The 22,544-nt window shown below is 38.2% G+C and overlaps 2 protein-coding genes across 2 annotated transcripts in view; both read left to right on the plus strand.

Moving 5' to 3' along the window:
- The window catches only part of STT3A (STT3A, subunit of the oligosaccharyltransferase complex (catalytic)), a 48,728-nt gene extending 44,197 nt beyond the window's left edge, over positions 1 to 4,531 (plus strand). The window contains exons 12-14 of the mRNA XM_012658144.1: positions 2,495 to 2,683; positions 3,500 to 3,615; positions 4,244 to 4,531. Coding sequence (XP_012513598.1) covers positions 2,495 to 2,683; positions 3,500 to 3,615; positions 4,244 to 4,282 — 344 coding nt within the window. The 3' untranslated portion in view covers positions 4,283 to 4,531. The remainder of the gene's footprint in view (positions 1 to 2,494; positions 2,684 to 3,499; positions 3,616 to 4,243) is intronic.
- A 6,152-nt stretch (positions 4,532 to 10,683) lies between these two features.
- Positions 10,684 to 22,544, plus strand: part of CHEK1 (checkpoint kinase 1) — a 28,377-nt gene continuing 16,516 nt past the window's right edge. The window contains exons 1-7 of the mRNA XM_012658146.1: positions 10,684 to 10,789; positions 11,606 to 11,829; positions 13,098 to 13,162; positions 13,256 to 13,325; positions 17,909 to 18,097; positions 19,865 to 19,969; positions 21,731 to 21,826. Coding sequence (XP_012513600.1) covers positions 10,725 to 10,789; positions 11,606 to 11,829; positions 13,098 to 13,162; positions 13,256 to 13,325; positions 17,909 to 18,097; positions 19,865 to 19,969; positions 21,731 to 21,826 — 814 coding nt within the window. The 5' untranslated portion in view covers positions 10,684 to 10,724. The remainder of the gene's footprint in view (positions 10,790 to 11,605; positions 11,830 to 13,097; positions 13,163 to 13,255; positions 13,326 to 17,908; positions 18,098 to 19,864; positions 19,970 to 21,730; positions 21,827 to 22,544) is intronic.

Here is a 22,544-nt window from a genome sequence, read left to right on the forward strand (position 1 = left end):
CACATACAAATATGTTCCAAAACACAAACTTCACTGGTATTTGGTATTGCCTCCACTGCTCTGCCCCTCAGTCCTCCCAGCTTATCTTCAGTCATTATTCTTCTTCCTGAGTATTTAAAAAAATAACAAAAAACACATGTCTTGGTCTCTGAAGGCAATTCTAATTTTTTTTTTCTTTGAGATAGGGTCTTACTCTGTCACCAGGGCTGGAGTGCAGTGGCGTCTTCATAGCTCACTGCAACCTCAAACTCCCAGGCTCGAACAATCCTCCTGCCTCAGCCTCCGAAGTAGCTGGGACTATAGGCGCACGCGCCACCATGCCTGGCTAATTTTTCTGTTTTTTGTAGAGACGGGGGTCTCACTCTGGCTCAGGCTGGTCTTGAACTCCTGGCCTCAAGTGATCCTCTCACCTTGGCTTCCAACGTGCCAGGATTATAGGCTTGGGCCACCAGGCCATAAAAATGACATTTTTAAAAGTGTTTAACAGGCATTTGGGTATAAAAGTTCTATTATGTTTTTTAAAAGTTTTATTATTTCGTGGTCACATCTAATTATGATTCTTAAATGTTCTTATTTAAACTTCTTTTGAATGTTAGTGTCATGGACAAGGTTTTTCCCTTTTGTAAGTCATGTTTATTTTATGTTACTTATTTTCTTTTCCATGCTTATGCAGGTTTAAAAGAAACTATTTAGATCTGCTCGTAGTCCAGATTCTCTCATAGGAGAGTTTGATACAATACCACCCTTCTTTAACTTCTTTTTCTGTAGACAACCATATATTAATATTTTGAGCAGAGGATTGTCCTTCATGCAATTCCTGTTATTTTCACTCTTCCATTCATAACGCTTACCAAGTTTTTCCTTCAGCCATACTTGCCAGAAAGCTATAATAGCAGTGCTCTATAATGGCTGAGTTGATGTTCTAGGGTTTTGTTTTTGCTTCTTTTTCTGGCTGTCTGATCTAGGCACTTCTCTGTGCCTCATTTTTTCCATTTGTAAGATGAAGGTAAGAATGCAGACACTGCAGGAAGATAGTAATATTATTCAGATGTTTACAGTGTGACAAAAAATATATTAACATGCTTTACATGCTCTTATTCATAATACCATAACAGCCCTATTGTTGTAGATACTGTTATTTTTCTAATTGACAGATGAGGAAACTGAAGCACAGAGAGGTTAAGTAACTTTCTTAAGGTCACCCAGCTAGATTTGGCAGTGCTGGAACTCAAACTCCAGCAGTTTGGATCCAGAGTCAGTTCTTAACCACTGTGATATCCCTTGGAACCCTTTGTAGTACTGCAGTAGGAATCTTACTTTCTTAGGGATCAGTAATACTTTTTAGACTAACCATCCAGTGAAACACCTAGCAACTGATTTCCCTAAAACCCGTGCAAGCAATACAGAGAATGACAAAATCTAACAGATATCCTGAGTCAATGGTAGTGTCAGTATTTATGGGGCCTTGGAGTGTGTTTGACATAGAAATGTTGATTTCTTATATGTATGCTTTGGAGGTCTGTAACTTTGCAGTTATAAGTCAAGAGGGATCACACTTGTATCTTCTCTACTTTTTTGGTAATTTAGTTAGTGCTTTCCACTGTCCAATAGAAATAAAATGGGAGCCGTGTGTCATTTTAGCCTTTCTATTAGCCACATCAAAATAATATAAAGAAACAGGTGAAATTAATTTTAATAATTTTATTTAACTGAATATATTCATATCAAAACATTGCTATTTAATTAAACATGTAGCCAATGTATTTTATCCCCATTGTGGTTTCGGGTTTTTTTCGACTAAGTCTTAGAAGTCTAGTGTGTATTTTATACTTAGAGCATATCTTCTTTTGGACTAAGCACATTTCAAGTGCTCAGTGGCTACTATATTTGATAGATTAGCTCCAGCTAATACATAGGACCAATTTTAGTTGTGGCTTCAGTGTGGACTAATAGCACGGGATTTCTGCAGCCTAATAATTTCTAAGAAAAGTTGTATATTTTGAGGAAAAATGTTTTGCCCACACATTGTTTTTCCTGTTTTTACAAATTAAATGGTACCATTCTCCATTAGAAAAATATGTTGGGGAATTTTCTTAGAACTACTTACCTGGCTGGGTGTGGTGGCTTACTCCTGTAATCCCTGCACTTTGGGAGGCCAAGGCAGGAGGACTGCTTGAGGCCAGGAGTTCAAGACCAATGTAGGCAACATAGCAAGACTTCATCTCTACAAAATATTTTTTAAAAAATTGGCCAGGTATGGTGGTGCATGCCTGTAGTCCTAGCTATTCGGGAAGCTGAGGAAGGAGCATTGCTTGAGCTCAGGAGTTCAAGGTTACAGTGCTATGAGGTTACAATGAGTCATGATCCATGCTACTGCACTCCAGCCTGGGCAACAGCACAAGACCCTGTGTCTGGACAAAAAAAAAAAAAAAAAGGCCTAATTTAGCTCTAGCAACCTTTGTGCTGCAGCAGTTCTTTCTTTTTTTCCCCCTAGATATCAACAAGTTTCTTTGGATGGTCCGGATTGGAGGGAGCACAGACACAGGCAAACATATCAAGGAAAATGACTATTATACTCCAACTGGGGAATTCCGTGTAGACCGTGAGGGTTCTCCAGTGTTGCTCAACTGCCTCATGTATAAGATGTGTTACTACCGCTTTGGACAGGTCTACACAGAAGCCAGTGAGTGATTCATAATAATGTTAATATTAATAACAATAGTATTATAATAGTAATAGCTAATACACAGTGTTTTTCTGTATGCCAGGTGCTGCTGTAAGTGCTTTATATCTAGTAACTCATTTAATCCTCACAAAACCCCACAAGGTAGATACTAATATTATTGTCATTTTATATGTGAGAAAATTGAGGTGCAAAGAGGTTACTCAACTGCCCAACGTTACATGACTAGTAGCAGAGTCAGGATTCAGACTCAGGCAGTCTGGCTCCAGATTATTTAAACCATTGCTTTTTATTGTATCTCAGCAAAGGGTATTATAGTGAAAAAAGGAAGGGGGATAGAGTGAGACAAAGGGCTTTTCATTTCTTTAGATGAATACATTGAGAGTTATTTGATCAGGTTAAATCTTTCCTTCTGACGTCAATTTCTTGGTTTTGCACTAGGGAGAATTTCTGAAGTGAAATGCAGGCCTTTCGCTTCTGATAGGTTCTTCTTTGATTCATGTAAGGGTTACTAGTGTGTTATAGGGGGCCTCTGGATGACAATGCTCAGTAATAGAGGGCCTTGGAAGTCAGCTTCCTATCTCTTAGCAGAGATAATAACCTCCACTGACTACCAAGCATCATCTTGGACAGGACTTGAGTTAGGGTTACACTTGATTTGCCCTTGCTACCTGATGCCCTTTTCTGCAGACCCCTAACTAACTGTAGGCTAAGGAATAACCATTCAATTAGAAGATGATGTACCAAATCCATTTACTGTCTCTTTAGGAAATCAGCATTGTAGAAGGAAGTGTGTTCTTTTTTGTCCCTTTCTAGAGCGTCCACCAGGCTTTGACCGTGTCCGAAATGCTGAGATTGGGAATAAAGACTTTGAGCTTGATGTCCTTGAGGAAGCATATACCACAGAACATTGGCTGGTTAGGATATACAAGGTGAGCAGATGCTATACTATCTCAGAAAGCAACTTTCATGTTTGCAAATTGGTTCCAGTGCTTAAAAAAATGGGCCACATATTTCTCAAATAGGGAAATTTCTAATGACACCTGTGTCTGAAAAGTAGCTTGCAACTCACTCAAAATTTTACTTTTTATTTTAGATTGTTCTTTGAGAGTAGACATCCCAGTCTTCTGTCATTTTGGCAGTTGTTGCAGTGATATTTTTCCAGTTGGGACTTGACTCAACATGTTTCAGTGATTATTAGGCTTGGGGGGGAAAAAGAGGAAAAAAGTTCATGTTTATGTTTTTTGAGCTACATTTTCTTCTCTTCCACTGAAGAATTTATGGTATATAAAGTCACATAGAGTCACATGGGAGTGTGTTGTATCTCTTACATAAGAAAAGATTGAGATCATTTACATTGTTCTTCACAGAGGTATGAAGGATTCGACAAAGCTACATAGAGAGTGGCTAGTCTCTAACCAGTGTTTGTTTATTCACAGCCCCAAACCAGGCAGCAGAGCCCAACATAATCCCTCTTGCTCTGGGTGAATCCATTTCAGTAGAAAAGCTCTCTAAAGTTGATCTGATTGTATATATTAAACTGACATCTTTATGTTGCAGGTAAAGGACCTGGATAATCGAGGCTTGTCAAGGACATAAATATCACATCCAGCTCTGATATGCTTCACACTGAGCGCATCATATTTTAGGACGTTGAAGACTTTTTTTTTTTTTTTAAATGCGAAGTTTATAAGAAACAGAGCCGGATGGGATTAGAATTGTCTGGGAGTTTTGTCCTGGGCACTATGGGTTGGGCCAAATGAAACGATTTTTATAATTCTGAGCAGGTTACCAAATGAAATGTCATGGCTTTACTTTGGTCAATTAAAGGGGGGAATTTTTTTAAAATGTGCCTTATTTGTTTTGACTTAAAACTGATTTGAGGAAGACAAAAGTTTATGCTGGGCTGATAGAAGGACAGATAGCAGACCTCATCCATGCTCTTAGCTCCTTAAATGAGCTAAGGTAGGAACATCTTTCTCAAATCAGGAGAATTATTAAGGACTTGTTCAAATCCTTGATATACAAACCATTTTGTCATTCTTTCTTCATTGCAGCACTTAGTAAAATTCCTTGTACACAGTGTGACTCAATAAATTTTTATTGAATAAATAAATGTTTGTGGGACTAGAGGAATGCCATTTCTTGGCAGGAAAGGCAGCTTTGTTACTATTATGTCTGCATTCTCAATGTCTCTTGTCCTTAGAGGCTCTTTGACTTTATAAGGGACAGATGGTGACTAGCCAGACTTTATCTCACCAGTACTCTTTGGGACTAGCCAGGCTTTTTTGTTTTGTTTTGTTTTGTTTTGTTTTAATTTTGAATAGGAATAAATCAAATGTGACTAAATCAGCAGTTTTGAAGACTTAAAGAGTGAAATTGTTTTATTAATGGAGTGGAAGAAACTTTTCTAACATTACATATGGAGCTTGATGATCAGTAGATGCTTTTGAATCAGCTTAAATATAATCATAAATATTTATTTGAAATTTAGCTTTTTAGTACTCTTGTCCATGACACAGTAAATGGCTCTTTGCTCATTTCCTTTAGACTGTGCACTAAAACTCTTGTGGTTATTCAAAGGTGAACTTCTTTCTCCCTTAGTCTTAGCCTATTTGTTGCTATTACCGGGTTTTGAAGCCCTTGCCAAATAATCAACAGATTAGAAAGGGGAAGCCTTGCTAGTAGCAGATACCTAGAGAGCAGTGCCAACTGACTGCAAGAAAAGAGAAACTTGTTAAAAATATTTAACTCAAAAGTACAGTGGTTCCCATGTTTTTTTGTTTTTTGTTTGTTTGTTTTTGAGACAGAGTCTCTCACCTTGTCTCCCAGGCTAGAGTACAGTGGCATCATCATAGCTCACTGCAACCTCAAGCTCCTGGGCTGGAGCGATCCTCCTGCCTCAGCCTCCCAAATAGCTGGGACTACGGATGTGTGCCACCATGCCCAGCTAATTTTCCCATTTTATATAGAGACAGAGTCTCGCTCTTGTTCAGGCTGGTCTTGAACTCCTGGCCTCAAGTGATCATCCCGCCTTGGCCTTCCAAAGTGCTAGGATTATAGGCGTGAGCCAGCCCATCCGGCCCCCCATGGATATTTCATGTCAGGACAAAGAGCCTTATGTTCAGCATAGTAGGACATTGCATGTATTTTACTACATATGACCTATCTCTGACGTATATAAACCCTAAGTCATTAACAAAAGGCAATTGTTTGGTGTCACCTGTTTACGAAAATAGGAGGAATTACATGACTTAGATTAAGTCAAAATGGTGCTCATAAAGGATAGGCTCGGGTATACTTGTATACCCAGGGAACTTAGCCTTCCAAACCAATATATATATACCATGTTCTTCAACTGTGGGTGAGATTTAGATTTGATACAAGATTTGATTTACAATATGTAAATAAATTACTTGATTTAGATACTGAATTCCTCCCTAGTGGAAGAGGTTATTCTGAATTTTATTTAACAATATGATTAATACCAGTTAGAGATCATTAATGATCTTCATCTATAGTATTAATGGGATATAACCCTTTAACTTGTCACTATAAGTGGTGCTCTTAGGATTTTAATTTTGTTACTTTCTAGGCTACGTGAAGCTTTCTTTTTAAAAAATGTACTTTTCATTTTCACTGTTATTGTGCACTTAGTGTAAAAAAACTCAATTGTAAAAAGCAGCAACACTATGTCTTCCACTCCCCAGAGGCAACCACTTTCAACTCTGATTCTCACATTACTTACCTTTATATCATTAAATAATTTTATTTTGCTACATTTTGGTTTTTCAATTTTAGGCATCATATGTTGACTTTCTGTTGTGGAAACTGAAGATTTAGCTCTTTTTCAAAATCCTTTTATTCCCAAGGACACACACATTCTTCTATTATGGTTCTAATTATAGTTATTATTTCTATATATTATAGTTCTATTCTAATAATTCTATTTATTCTATTTAGTAATATTTAGTTCTATTATAATTTAGGCTAGATCAGTATTTAGTTTTTACCTTGTGGCTGTTCACAACTAGGCAATGTAGTATAATGTTACTACTTTTCTTTTCTGCATAACTTTTTTTAGGGAGTTTTTCATTTGTTTTTTTTTGTACTTGTCACTAATTTCTCCCTCAGTTCTCCTTCATTTGTGCCAGCTTCCTTTTTCTATGTTCAGAAACATGAGGTATTCATTCTTAGGGCTATCTGGTGTTATGTTCCCATTTGGATTGGTTTACTCTGTAGGTTTGCTGCACACGTCTTGCGTTGGTGTACACTTTCACTGTCATATTTTATGTGTGTGTTAATCCCCTGACTTCTTTCTTGATTTATCACCTCTAAGTGCCTTCCTGAGAAAGTATGTGTGGGAGATAAATTTCTGGAGAACCTTGCGTGTCTCTTGTCACACTTGATTGATAGGTTGGCTGGGTGTAGAATTCCAGATTAGGAATAATTTTTCTTTAGGATTATTATGAAAGCATTGCCCCATTGTTTTCTATCTTCTAATTTTTTTTTTTTTTGTATGTATCCAATCCCTATCACCCTCACCCCAGACCTCTTGGGATCATCTCATTGTCTATAATGTTTTGAAATTTTCCCAATAATGTGTCTTGAGTAGGTCATCCATTGTGCTGAGTACTTTAGATTTTTATGTATGGAAAATCAGTTTCTTCCATTCTGGGAAATATTCTTACATTATATGTAGATTCCCCCAACCCTCTTTCTCTTTCTGAAAAATAGTTATTTGGACGTTGGACTTCCTGAATTAATCTCCTAATATTCTTACATTTACTCTTCTATTTTTTATCATCTTCCTTCTTAGAGATTTCTTCAACTTTTTTTTTGTAATCTATTTAAAATAGTTTTCTTTTTTCTAGTATCATATTTACATGTCCAAGAGGGGTTTTTTTTTTTTTTTTTGAGAAATGTCTATTTAGATCCTTTTCATATTTCTACTGGGATTATTTGCTCTTTTGTTTTTTTTTTTTTTTTTTTGGTTGTTTGAATATTCCTTTGGACATTTTTTAAATTAAAGACTTAAATTCTTGGTTGTCTGCTCCTTTGCTCTTCTTCAAGAGTGGGACCCCCAAAAAGCTGATTGAAAGGTCTGTTTTGGGGGGTAAATGGGGCTTATTGATGTGGATTTCAGTCTACTGTGATCTGGCTGGGCTATTACATTGTGAAATTTCTCATATTGGTATCTTTAGGTTTTTTTTCTCTTACATAGATAAGATTCCCTCAAGAAGGCTTGTATATTCTCTTACTGAGGGATATAAGCCAGACTGTCAAGTTTTCTGAGAGTAAAGTAGGGAAAGAAGTTTTACAGGCTCAACCTTCAGGGCATAAACTTAAACTTAATGCCTCTGTTTTCAGTAAAGTACTCAAGCTTTAACTGTGCCTAATGCTCTCCAGTTAGATACCATGCATCAACCCTCTCAAGTCTTGTACCAGCTTTGGGGAGGGGCAGTTCCTTGGTTATATGGAGGAGGGAGGGAATGCAGGGGTCTGTTTGTTTCTTACACAGCCTTTCAGTCTGCCCTGTTTTTAGCCCACTTTTACCTCCACCTTCAGTTACTTGGTGTCACCAGTTCAACTTGAGACTTTAGGGATTTCTGTGATGTAGATCAAGTTGCTTTTTTACTTTCCCATTGTTAGTTCTGGGATTCATCTTTATTTCATTTGTTAATTACCCTTCACCTAAAGGCTTTCCACTTTCCAAAATTCTGAGGCTCATACTCCATTCTAATGGGTTATTGTCTTTTAAAAATTGGTATGTTTAGTAAGAACTTCTGAGTTTGACAGAAACCAAAAAACAGAACAAAAAACCACAAATAAAAAGATTGTATTTTTTACTACTTTAGTAATGTTACAGAAAGGAAGAGGCTATTCTCATATATTGTCTTTAACTGGTATGCTGCCTGAATCTGTACACCTTATTTTTTCAAGCTAAAAGGATGTATTAATTAAGACACGTAGGAACTGTGCAGGTCCTCCTGTTTTCTTCAGTCTTGTTTTCAGCAGTGAAGAAACAAGAGAAAATGGGATAAATGACAAAATGATAAAAACTTGCTTTTTACTACATGAAGCCTAAATTGTGATGTCACGGTTCAAAACTTCACACATAAGGATTTGAAGAGTTTTGCTCTTGATTTTTGTCCCTGCCTGACTTTGCTTCTTTAAAACAGATATGTGTGTTTTTGGATATTTTACTGTTACCAGTATTACAATACCTAGTTACGCTGAATATATGTGGCCCAGTTTTAAGGACTGGAGAATTGAATGGAGATGATCTTGCCTCTGCGTCGAGTTCCCAGTCTAGTTTACTGTAAGAATACTGATTTTAGTTTTTCCTAACTTTTGTTCTCACGTCCCTTTCCTCAGAATTTACTTTCTCATTCAAATGAGTTTCTCTACCTTTTTATTTGCATTATGAAATTTATTCTGGCTTCTACCTGCCTGTTTCTTACACATTAAGAAGCGTAACTAAGCGAGGCAGAGGTCTTCCTTCAAAACGGTTAGACTGAACTAAAGCATTGTTTCGGAGCCTGTTCACAGACAAGGCAACTTTGGTTATCCTGACACTACCTCAAGCGCCAAAAAAATTGCTTTCTTCCTCTGCACCCCTCCCCTCACACTTAATGTGTAGCCATTTTTGATGCCTCCCTCCCACTTCAAAGTTCCTCCCATTCGTCACAGGATCGTTTCTCAACAACTGTTGCTAATTTCTGGGCCCTCGCAGTATGGGTACAGCACTCCATAAAGTTTACAAAGCGCTCTGCGGCACGTTATTGACTGTCATCCTCACAATCCTGTCCGGCAGCAGCGCCAGGTGCTCCGAGGTCACGGGCTAGTGGGTTTCCGTAGGGATGCGAGCAGCCTTGCAGCACCGCAGCGTCCAGGAGCAAAGCGGACGGTCGGTCGTGCGCTAACTCGGGATGGAGCCTTCGGCTACGCGCAGGAGCGCCCGAGCACGACCCACCTGAGCTTCCCACACCGGATCCCATTTCCCATTTGGGCCCAGACGTCAATTCGAACCCATGCGGTCGGCAGTCCTTAAATCTCTTCAGCCGGTCTCCCCGGTACTGCAAAGGAGCCCTGAGCGAGAGCAGCAACCTCTCAGCCCCGGTGTTCTGGACTCGCCAATCTTCAGAGCGGCAAGACCCGGGGACGCGCGCGGTCCTGCTTTACGGCAAGGGCGCGCGCGTTTGCGACAGCGTGACGCCAGGAGGTTTTGGCGGGAAAAACGCTGCATTTGGATTCCTGTGGTGGCGGGCAAAGGACAGCCCGGTGAGGAAGTGCGGCTTGTAGGGTGGGAAAGGATTCTGGAGAAGGAGTTCGGGGTCTGGATTAGTGAAGAAGGGCCCGGTGAGAGGAAGTTAGCGGTGACGAGCGAAGGAGAGCGGAGAGACTCCCGCGGAGGGGCGGTTTTCGGAGGGTGGAGGTATGTGGTACCAGGAGGTTCTTGTTGTAAAGGCAGGACCGGCGACACCACTCCTCTGCTGTCTGGGAACCCCAGAAGTTTGGGCGCCGTCCTCGGTCCCCCCCAGCCCTTCCTTCCGCTGATGGGGCAGTTTGGCCCCGCCCCGGGCTCCTCCCGGCCTTTGGGCCCGGCGAGGGTTGGGTGGAATTGGAACTGAGCAAGTGGGGAGGAGGCGCTGCAGCAGGCGTGTTCTTCCGTGCCTATGCCCCCTACCCTCCTTCCCAGACCCTCACTCTCCCACCCGTACCCCAGAAACCATTTGTCCCCCAACTGCACCACCCTATTAATTTCCTCTGAGGCTTTAGGAGGGCAGAGTTTCAGCCTTCGGTGTGCGTGGCAATGGGGATTGTGATTTACACGAGAAAATGCCCAAGTTTTGAATACTTTTTTTGTGCTTGAAAGACTTGTATAAATATGGATGAGATGTAAGGGGAAGCCAGGAGCTGTTACTTATAGTGGGGGTCATGGCAAGTGGCAGGGCTCACTGGCTTTACAGGTGATCTTGCACTCATCCTCCATCTTTTCTGGATTCCTGCCGTTTGTAGCCGCGGTGTCGGTGGAGCCATGGCAGTGCCCTTTGTGGAAGACTGGGACTTGGTGCAAACCCTGGGAGAAGGTGCCTACGGAGAGTGAGTTTGAGTCTCTTCACGCTTGCTTTAGTTTTCTGTCTGCTGTCTGAGTACGTATTCGTTGTTTTGGAGTTGATAATGCTAGTAGAGTGATGCCTTAGAGGATAGATTTCTGCGTTTGAAAAATCCAAGACTCTTGGCTACTGAAGTTATGCGATTTTTTCTTCTTCTTCTTTTTTTTTTTTTTCTTTTTTTAACATTTTCTTTGTAAAGAGCTGGAAGAGATAGTGAAGTCATTGTTTCCCTTCTCACACATTTCTTCTCAGGGGGTTTAAGTGTAGTGGTAATAGACTCTGGACACTGCCTGCCTGGTTTCAAATCTTCACTGTATCACCTGCTGGCCATTGTTTTGTGATCTTAGGCAAGCTTCCTAATGTCATTGTGTGCCTGTTTCCTCATCGGTAAGATGGCAACATTAGTATCGATAGGGGCTTAGACAGTTAGTTACCACAGGCATATATAGAAAGGGATGAATGTTAGGTAATACTGTTAAAATTATATGATTAGAACATGTATATTTGTGATGTGGCCTAGAATTGCTATCATCACAATTTAGTTTATCAAGCCTTTACAAAATGACTTTTGTGTATACAGCATAATGACTTCTTTGGAGTGTTAGCTATTGTATTTCACCTTTCAGAAAGGAGTAGTATCTGTTGAGAACATGGCAGAAACCATTTCCTTGGTTTCTCCTTGGTGGAGAAAGTAATAAATGTAAAATAGTTTTGGATGAGTCATATTTAATCTTTTGAAATTTTAAAAGAAATGGAATTCAAATGTCTGTAATGTCATAACCCTTTTCCTTTTCCTTTGTAGAGTTCAACTTGCTGTGAACAGAATAACTGAAGAAGCAGTTGCGGTGAAGATTGTAGATATGAAGCGTGCTGTAGACTGTCCAGAAAATATTAAAAAAGAGATCTGTATCAATAAAATGCTAAATCATGAGAATGTAGTGAAATTCTATGGTCACAGGAGAGAAGGCACTATCCAGTATCTATTTCTGGAGTACTGTAGTGGGGGAGAACTTTTTGACAGAATAGGTATGGAAAAGATTCAAGATAATTATTCTTTCAAACAAGTTTTTAAACTTGTGTTTTTAATCTTTTATATGCTGTTTGGTCATTGTCCTTTCAGAATTGCTTGTGCGATAGTGAAATTATATTAAATTGTCTTTTTTTTTTCCTTTTTTCTTTTGCAATTTGTATTAACAAATGAAAGCATATAGAGTCACTGAAAGAAAACTTTTTTCCCAAATTATATATGTGATTTTGATTGGAATTGCTGTTTTATTGAGTTTAAGAATGATAAACTGTAGTTTCATGTAATGTGTACATACTCAATTTTTTTCTCTATAGACATTCTAGTTATATGAAATCATTGTATACATTTATAGATCCAAAATAGTAGCATGTTTTATTTCCTTATTTGTTTAAATGAAATAATTGAGAATTTTCTAGGATTGCTTTGTATATATTAAGTAAATTCTGTATTTGCTACTTAAATGTTCTATATAGATTCAAAGGATTGATATTACAGAACACTGAGAAGTACATAAAAATATTCTGTGGATCTAAATTTATAATTATTCTGTTTAACCACTAGACCCCAGGGACTAAATTTATTATTTAAAATTATTGTATTAACAGTTAAAAACTGATTACAGGTGCTACATTTTCTGACGTGAATATCAGGAGAAAATTAGGGGTAAAATAAATCAGGAGTTAATGAGAGAGATCAAGATATACAAAGATAACTTACAAAAGAACATTTCTTAATAAGACTGTTTCCTGAAGGAACTTCACAGGCATTCATGACTTTGTAGTGTGAAAGTATGTGAAGTTTTGTCAATTTTTTTTTTCACTGTCCTTTTCAGTGGAGTGTATGAAGTTTAAATCTGTTAAGTATTTAGTGAAATTGGCTTAGATTTCTCCAGAATTATTCTTTGACAATTATATTTCAGGAATAGGAAAAATATTGGCAAAACATTTAGAAAAAATAGGGGAGAATTTGAAGGATAGCAAATAAATCAGAGTTAGTAGAAGAGTAAACAGGGGCGTTCAAGGCTTGGATTACATTCTTAATTTGGGTGATAGTTTGTTATTTCTCTATAATTTTCCTGTGATGTTAGTTCATTTTTGCCATTTAATAGATGTGAATATGTGAGTTAAGTCTTGTATGTGTCAGTGGACTACTGACTCTTTTGTTGGCATTTGATTCTGTTTGCTAAAGTACAGTCATAATGTTTAAATTAAGCAGCTATGTGGTTGATGACTGATTATCCAATATACTTTTATGATTAATTTTATAGAGCCAGACATAGGCATGCCTGAACAAGATGCTCAGAGGTTCTTCCATCAACTCATGGCAGGGGTGGTAGGTAGAATTGTATCTTTTCTTATTACTTAAAATTAGTACAAATGAAATAAATTCCCAAATTCTGATGTGTTTCCTCTGCCTCTCCCTTAGGTTTATCTGCATGGTATTGGAATAACTCACAGGGATATTAAACCAGAAAATCTCCTGTTGGATGAAAGGGGTAAGTTTAGCATTTTGTCACTGCTATCTAAATTATTTTAATATAGCTATATAAGACAGGATCAAGTCTTTTGCATTACTGAAATTTCAAGACAAATCTGAAAAGTCAAGGAAATTTGGGAGACTTAGTATACCTGAACTTCACAAGTGTTTTATGATACAGTTGTGGATAAGTTAGAGAAGTCTGAGTTAGATGCAAGGCTAGCTCACTAGATGAGTAATTTTAAGAATAAATGTAAACAATTCTTTTATGGATCAATAAAGAGAAGTTTCTATCAGAATACCCCAGACTTTAGTCTTGTCCTGTTCACCCTTTTTTATTTATGACTTAGATAAAGATGTAAGAAGTTTAGCTATATGTTATGAATTTCATTAAACCGAGAGGGATGGATAGTGAAAGCTTTAGCTTATAGAGTCACGATCAAAAAACATGAAAGATGTCAGCTGTATGACGCAGTAGTTTTTATCTGTTTTGTTTAATGCTCTATTCTTAGTGTTAGAATAGTGCCTGACAAATAGTAGGCTTCAAAAACATTTGTTAAATAAATAAATTTAGCAGACCAAAGAGGTGGGTCAAATCTAACACTTGTTTCTAGTAGGGAAAAAATCTAAACTCCAGTATTTGTATTGAAAAAACTAACCAAGTGAAGTCGAATGGCATGTTCTTGGCAGCAAAATGGGTTAAAAAGGACATTTAGTAAGTAGCAAACTTAATGTTAGTCACTTGTGTTGTGATGTGGTTGTAGAAAACTAAGGTGCTACTATCCAGAATGAGGAAGGTAGCAGTCCAGCACTACTCTCATGAGGCTACACCAGAAATACTGGGTTTTCTTGATCCACACTGTAAAAGGCATGTAGACCACTGAAGTACTTTTATAGAATGACCAGAATGATGAAAAGGCTATAAACTATGCAAAATAAGGACTAATTGAAGGAACTCAGGGGAAACTTGCTAATTGTTAAATATGGTTCTTCATAATGTGTGGGTGAAAACTATATCAAATCAATTTGTATTCATTCAAGGATAACCCTCATTAATGTATCTGTCCAAAAATGGAATAGAGTGCTTTGGAATTTAACATGTTTATAAACTTAGTGCCAAACATTGGATTATATAATTATCAGGGATATTGTAAAGGATATTTAAACATTGGTTGGCTAGTTAGACCAAAGTACTTTAAAGATTTTGTGCAGCCCTGAAGTTTAGTTATTTAGCCTTCTGCAAGTTTTTCATAAGGCACACAGCAAAATTTTAAATATTCAGAAAATTTGGGATATGAGAAAAAAAGGAGCCCTAAGATGCTCTGTTGATGAATCCTGAGAAATGAGAGTGCAGTGCAAACTGTGAGGATTCCTTTTGCTTCTCCTTTTCATGCTGTTTCCATTACTTTGTGAATGCTGATAGCTTTGGCGTTACACCCAATTCCTCCTCTTCCTCATCCACAAAGCAAGTCCTTTTTTTTGATTAAATGCAGATTTCAAGCTACACAAACCCTCTGGAGAAAGGAGTACATGTCTCTAAATATGAGGGGCAATATAGCATAGTGTTGGCTTTGGAGTCATTTGAACTTAGGTTTGGTCTAGGCCACCACATAAAGATGTGTGGCCTTTGTTAAGTTTCTTAACTTCTCTCTGCTTCATTTTCTTTATCTATAAAATGGGGATAATAAGAGAATCTACTTGGGTTGTGAGGAAAAAGAATACACACATATACATATATATTTGAAAGCAGCAGTCCCCAACATTTTTGGCATCAGGGACCAGTTTCATGGAAGGCAATTTTTCCCAGGTAGGGGGGTTCAGGGTGATTCAAGCAAATTACATTTATTGTACACTTTATTTCTATTGTTATTACATTGTAATATACAATGAAATAATTATACAACTCACCATAATGCAGAATCAGTGGGAGCCCTGAGCTTGTTTTCCTACAACTAGATGGTCCTATCTGGGGGTGATGGGAGACAGTGATACCTGAAGCGTGTTGCTTATGTCCAGTCCACTCTGTAATCTCTTTTTGGCTGCTGTCACTGCAGAAAACCCTGCTTCACAAAGACAGGATGTTGGAAATGGAAGCAGGCTTTTCAGTGCTTTTGTGGCAATCTCAGGATATTCCACCTTGACTTTAATCCAGAATGTATGGAGATTTGAAGTTGTTTCAAACAGTTTTAAGGACACCATCATTTGCAATCTCAAGCAGTTGATTTTCTTCTAGCACAGACAAAGTCGATTCACCTGGCTTGTTCACACATGGGTCTTGGATCTGTTCCTTCCCAGCTTAGGGATCTTTTGTGGGTTAGGAAGAGATGCTCACACTTTTTTGAAAGTTGAGATAGGTGATCATGGCACCAGCTAGGAGAAAAAAGGCCCTGGTTTAGTCTCTTTCAAAATCTCTGCTAATATTTGAAACATGTCAAAAATCCCAGTGTTCATTTGTCGCCCCCATAATTCCAGTTTGGTTTTGAATGCAGCCACTTTATTTGCCTACTTGAACATAGTTGTCATTCTCCCCTGAAGTGACAGAGTGAGTTCGTTGAGCAGCTTCAATATGTCACACAAGTAAGCAAGTTTTGTGACCCATTCTATGTCACTGAAATGTGCTGCCAGCGGTGACTGTTTTTCTAAAAGAAATCTCTGGAACAGCTCTCATAACTCAAAAACTCTGGCCAGTGATTTACCTTTAGAAAGCCATCTCACTTCTGTGTATAAGAGAAGACGTGTGCTCTGCATCCATCTCCTCGCAGAGCTACATGAACAGACGTGAGTTTAGGACATGTACTTTATTTATTTATTTTTTAAAATACATGTAGAGACAGAGGTCTCGTTCTTGCTCAGGCTGATGTGGAACTCTTGACCTCAAGCAATCCTCTCATCTCGGCCTCCCAAAGGGCTAGGATTACAGGTGTGAGCCACCGTGCCCAGCTAACGGCATGTACTTTAATGTGGTTGATAATTTTAATCACATCTTGCAAAACGTTTAGTTTAGGTGACATTTTTCGGCTAGCCAGCATTTTTCTATGTATGACACAGTGTGTAGACTCACATTCAGAAGCAACCTTCTTTTTTTTTTATTTCAGCATATTATGGAGGTACGGATGTTTAGGTTACATATGTTGCCCTTGCCCCCCCCCCCAAGTCCGAGTTTGAAATATGTCCATTTGTTGGGTGGTGCGCATTGCACTCTTTGTGTATGCATATACCCGTCCCCTCCTCCCTCCTCCCTCCTCCCCCCTCCCCCCTGCCCAACATCCAATAGATGTTATTCTTATATGGGCACTTAAGTGTTGATCAGTTAATACCAATTTGATGGTGAGTACATGTGGTGCTCAGAAGCAACCTTCTTGACCTGAGTAGTGAAACCAGAAAGCTGTCCGGTCATGGCGGCTGCTCTGTCTGTACGTATACTGATACAAGTTCTTCAACACACAAAATAGTTTGGACCAGATTAAAGAAAAATGCTGGAGTCAAAAAGGGGCTGCTCTTCTGGAAAAGAGCACTCCAAACTTTGGCTGAAAGCAGAGCAAAGCCCTTCATCAGATAGTGTGGAGTGCAAGAAGGAGACAACAGTAATATACTGGGCACAACTTTCTCGGCAGCAAAGAAACCCAGTTGGCAAGAAGAAAATATATGAAGACACACCAAACTAAAGATCCACAAACTGCAAGAACTTCTTGTCAATGTGGCTAAGCTGAGAAAACAAGGAGAAACTGTACAAAGAAACCTGAAGAATGAACTTTCACCCTAACTTACCATCTTCAACACACACAAACTGCAGGCAGAACTTTCAACTTAACATACACTTAGTGAGAATCTACTGTAACTGAGTGACAGGTACTGGGCTAGCCAACGCAGGCAGTAGATAAATCAGTAAAGAAGATGCACAATAGAAAACTGTTGTGAAGGTTATGAAAATATAGAACATTAAAGGATTTTAGAGCAATGGGATCTAACCTGGTATTAGGAGTTAGGGAAGGCCATCTATTATCAGAAGTGTCAACTGGTAAAAATCTTATCAGAAGGTGATCTGGCAAAAGATGCTAAATTTTGAAATATCCACTTTTTGAACTAGCAAAGTTAATAGACAAGATGAGGCATTTTTCTAGTTTTAGCATAGATGATGATGTCTTCTTTGTTTTTTTTTCTTTTTGAGACAGAGTCTCACTCTGTTGCCCGGGCTAGAGTGCTGTGGTGTCAGCCTAGCTCACGGCAACCTCCAACTCCTGGGCTCAAGCAATCCTCCTGCCTCAGCCTCCCAAGTAGCTGGGACTACAGGCATGAGCCACCATGCCCGGCTAATTTTTATATTTTTAGTAGAGACGGGATCTCGCTCTTGCTCAGGCTGGTCTCAAACTCTTGAGCTCAGGCAGTCCTCACTGAGTGCTAGGATTACAGGCGTGATTACACCTCACCCAGCCTATTCTTTCTTTCTTCAAATTTCTTTTTTATTTTGGTCATTTTAAGGTAGAAAGTTTTTATAAACCTAAGTAACACCAGTGATTTTTTTCCAATAAAACTTAATTCCTTTAAGTATATCTATTTGTAAAACATTTTTATTCAGTGCCATCCTTTTTTCTTTTGGTTTAGATAATCTTAAAATCTCGGACTTTGGCTTGGCAACAGTGTTTCGACATAATAATCGAGAGCGTTTGTTGAACAAGATGTGTGGTACTTTACCTTATGTTGCTCCAGAACTTCTGAAGAGAAAAGAATTTCATGCAGAACCAGTTGATGTTTGGTCCTGTGGAATAGTACTTACTGCAATGTTGGCCGGAGGTAAGAGCTATTTAATCATGATAAAACACCTGTCCTATGAAAAGCTTGATTTGTTATACCAAAATAAATGAAATAAATCAAGAGAATCGGCCGGGCGCGGTGGCTCACGCCTGTAATCCTAACACTCTGGGAGGCCGAGGTGGGTGGATCGCTCGAGGTGAGGAGTTCGAGACCAGCCTGAGCAAGAGTGAGACCCTGTCTCTACTATAAATAGAAAGAAATTAGCCAAACAACTAAAAATAGAAAAAAGTTAGCCAGGGGTGGTGACACGTGCCTGTAGTCCTAGATACTTGGCAGGAGGCAGGAGGATTGCTTGAGCCCAGGAGTTTGAGGTTGCTGTGAGCTAGGCTGATGCCATGGCACTCTAGCCCGGGCAACAGAGTGAGACTCTGTCTCAAAAAAAAAAAAAGAGAATCCATGTTGATATAATAGTATTTTAATAGAATCTTGATCAGTTTGGGCTGCTATAACGAAGTATCATAGACTGGGTGGCTTATAAGCAACAGAAATTTACTTCCAGTGGAGGCTGGAAGTCTTAAGGTTAGGGTGACAGCATGGTTGGTAAGGGCCATCTTCCTGCTTCACAGGTGGCTATCTTCCTGTGTCTTCTCATGGTGGAGAGCAAAGAGAGCAGAAGCAAGCTCTGTTGTGTCTTTTCATTATTATTTTAAAATCTTTATTATTTATTTTGTTAGAGACAGGGTCTTGCTCTGTCACCCAGGCTGGAGTGCAGTGGTTTTACCATAGTTCACTGTAACCTCAATGTCCTGGGTTCAAGCAATCCTCCTGCCTCAGCCTCCTGAGTAGCTAGGACTATAGGTACGTGTCACCATACCTGGCTAATTTTTTTTTTTTTTAGAGAGATGAAGTCTTGCTATTAATATGTTGCCCAGGCTTGTCTTGAACTCCTGGCCTCAAGAGATCCTTCTACCTTGGCCTCCTGAAGTGCTGAGATTATAGGCATCAGTCACTGCAGTGTGGCCTATAGTGTCTTTTCATAAGGTCACTAATCCTATTTATGAAGGCTCCCACCCTCATGACCTTATCACCTCTCAAAGTCCCCACCTCCAAATACCATTACATTATAGGTTAGAATTTCAACTATGACTTTTGGGGGAACACAAACATTTAGTCCATTGCAAGGAATAATTTATTTATAAATAGCTTGGAACTTTTAACACCAAAGGTTTTTTAAAATGAGGTATGTACGGTTATTAAATGAAAAATCACAATAGCTATCTCCTGTAAGATTCATGTGAACACTTTTAAAAAGACTACAGAAAGAAGTGGTTTATTGGCCAGTTGCAGTGGCTCACGCCTGTCTGTAATCCTTAGCACTCTGGAAGGCCCAGGCGGGAAGATTGCTTGAGGTCAGGAGTTCGAGACCAGCCTGAGCAAGAGCGAGATGCTGCCGCTACTAAAAATAGAAAAATTAGCCAGGTGTATATGGCATGCACCTGTAGTCCTAGCTTTTCAGGAGGCTGAGGCAGGAGAATCTCTTGAGCCTAGGAGTTTGAAGTTGCAGTGAGCTATGATGATGCCACTGCACTCTACCCCAGCGACGGAGTGAAACTCTGTCTCAAAAAAAAAAAAATAGGGGGTTCACTATCTTTAAAATGCTTCTAATGTTTCTGAGTTGGCATTATTAGATTGAAAAACATATTGAATTAATTTGTAGGCAACTTTTCGTGGATTTGTATTATTAATTTTTTTTAATTCTTATAATGATATAAACACTCAGAAAACTGGGACTTTTTTTGCTTTTAGAATTGCCGTGGGACCAGCCCAGTGACAGTTGTCAGGAATATTCTGATTGGAAAGAAAAAAAAACATACCTCAACCCTTGGAAAAAAATCGATTCTGCTCCTCTAGGTAACTGTGCTATCTTGATTGAAAATACTGATTTCTTGAATAATGAAGTCTTGTGCTATTTGAATTTTTCTTACATTTTTTTCCTTTTAACTTATAAATAATCACAAATAATCCATGATCCTTGTACATAGATTAGAAAATATAAATAAAAATTGAGGAAAAAATAACCCTGTAATCCCAGAATTCAGAAATAGCTTTTTAAAAATATCCTGGGGAATGTATATTTAGGCCAACTTGAATCTATGCACCTGGATGGCCTTTTATTTAAAAAAGAAAAAAGAAAAATTTGATATATGCTTTTATACTTTATTGTAAGTACAGTCAATTGTCACTTAATGACAGGGATATGTCCTAAGAAATGTGTTGTTAGGCAATTTCATCGTTGTGTGAACATCGTAGAGTGCACTAACACAAACTTAGGTGGTATAGCCTACTACACACCTAGGCTATATGGTATAGCCTGTTGCTCCTAAGCTCAAACCTGTACAGGATGTTACTATACTGAATACTGTAAGCAATACTGTAACACAGTGGTAAATATTTGTGTATCTAAACATATCTGAACATAGAAACAGTAAAAATACAGTATCGTAATCTTATGGGATCATTGTCCTATATGTGGTCTGTTGTTGACTGAAACATTATTATGCGGTACATGACTATATATATAATAAATATATGTTAAAGTATATATGTTTTTATACAAAATGGGATCATAGTACACAAGCTATTTCATAACCAGTTTTTTTGATTTTAATGCTCTGTGAACATTTTTCCATAACTATAATTGTAGGTCTACCACATTGTTTTTAAAGGCTGGGATGGTATTCTACTATGTGGATATGCCTTACTATATTCCTCCAATTCACTTTGTTGGAGATTTAGATTTTTTCCTAAATTTTACTATTATAAAAGAGAGATGATCAGCATCCATGTAACTTAATCTTTGCATATATCCTTAAATTATTTACTTAAAGCCTCAGAAACAAAATTACAGGTTTGATGATGTATGTAGTTTTTAGTGGTTATGGCATGTTTTGCCAAATTGCTTTCCAGAAAGTTTGTACCATTTCATTGGTTTACATTTTCTTTTTTTAAAAAAAAATTTAACAGGCCTGTAAATGATACTGTTTTTAATTTTTAGTGTAAATGAAATACTAATGAAGTTGTATACCGTTTATGTATTTATTAGCTTTTTGTCTATTTTGTTAATTTTTGACAAGGAGATTTTCTTACCACTTTGAAGGTGTTTTCTAACATATTAATGTTCAATATTTAAATATTGGCATTTGTTACGAATATTTTTTACAATTTGTAATTTACTTCCATTTTGTTTATACTATGTTGACATGTAGAAGTTTTACGTTTTTCAAATCTATTATCTTATTCTTTGCAGTTTTTGACTATATTGTCATGTTTGGAAAAGTCTTTTCTACCCCCAATATTATTTATAAAAAGCTTCCCTGTGTTTTCAGTTAATGTTGTCACATGGGGAGAAACATTTTCACACTGTTCTTGTTCTCCTTATTTGCAGATAATTGAGAATCAGATGTAGGAAGAATATTGTAAGATACAGACAGCAGCAAAGAACAACTTCATGAAATTTAAGCAATAATTTAGTAGCTTTATTTTTTCCTCTTCCCCAGAAATAATATTTAGAAATAAGTAGGCCAATAGAGAATGTGTTCCCTACCACAAGCCATAAGTTTTTCTAATCTGCGTGACTCTTTTGTAAATGTTCTCTTAATGTTTTGTTTTCAGCTCTGCTGCATAAAATCCTAGTTGAGAATCCATCAGTAAGAATTACCATCCCAGACATCAAAAAAGATAGATGGTACAACAAACCCCTCAAGAAAGGTAATATCCTTAAAATGCAAGAATTTTTTTTCTGTGAAAGAAAAGGTACTTGCAAAGTCAGAATCACAAGTCAACAACACAGGAGAGCTCTGATCTCTGTCCTTGTGGAGATTATAATGTCTAGTAGGAAAAACAGAAATATAAAAAATAATTTTGTTTATTAATAATTGTAAAGGGGAAAGTCAGGGTACTATAGCTAAGTGTTTGACCAATTCTTAAGGGATAGGGAAGACTTTTCTTCCTGAGGAAATAAGTTTAAATCTAAGATTAGAAAATTAAAGGGGAACTAGTCAGGCAAGGTGAGTGGCAGATTTGATTCTGAGTAGAGGAGGCAGTATTTGGAAAATTTTAGATTTTAGAAAGTCTGGGCCGGGCGCGGTGGCTCACGCCTGTAATCCTAGCTCTCTGGGAGGCCGAAGCGGGCGGATTGTTTGAGCTCAGGAGTTCGAAACCAGCCTAAGCAAGAGCGAGACCCCGTCTCTACTAAAAATAGAAAGAAATTAATTGGGCAACTAAAAATACATAGAAAAAATTAGCCGGGCATGGTTGCACATGCCTGTAGTCCCAGCTACTCGGGAGGCTGAGGCAGAAGGATCGCTTGAGCCCAGGAGTTTGAGGTTCCTGTGAGCTAGGCTAACGCCACGGCACTCTAGCCCGGGCATGATTAACACAGGATATGGTGCATCATAACTAATCAGTAAATATTTGTCAAATAAAT

Source organism: Propithecus coquereli, unplaced genomic scaffold, assembly GCF_000956105.1.
Source record: "Propithecus coquereli isolate 6110/MARCELLA unplaced genomic scaffold, Pcoq_1.0 Scaffold575, whole genome shotgun sequence".
Classification (NCBI taxonomy): domain Eukaryota; kingdom Metazoa; phylum Chordata; class Mammalia; order Primates; family Indriidae; genus Propithecus; species Propithecus coquereli.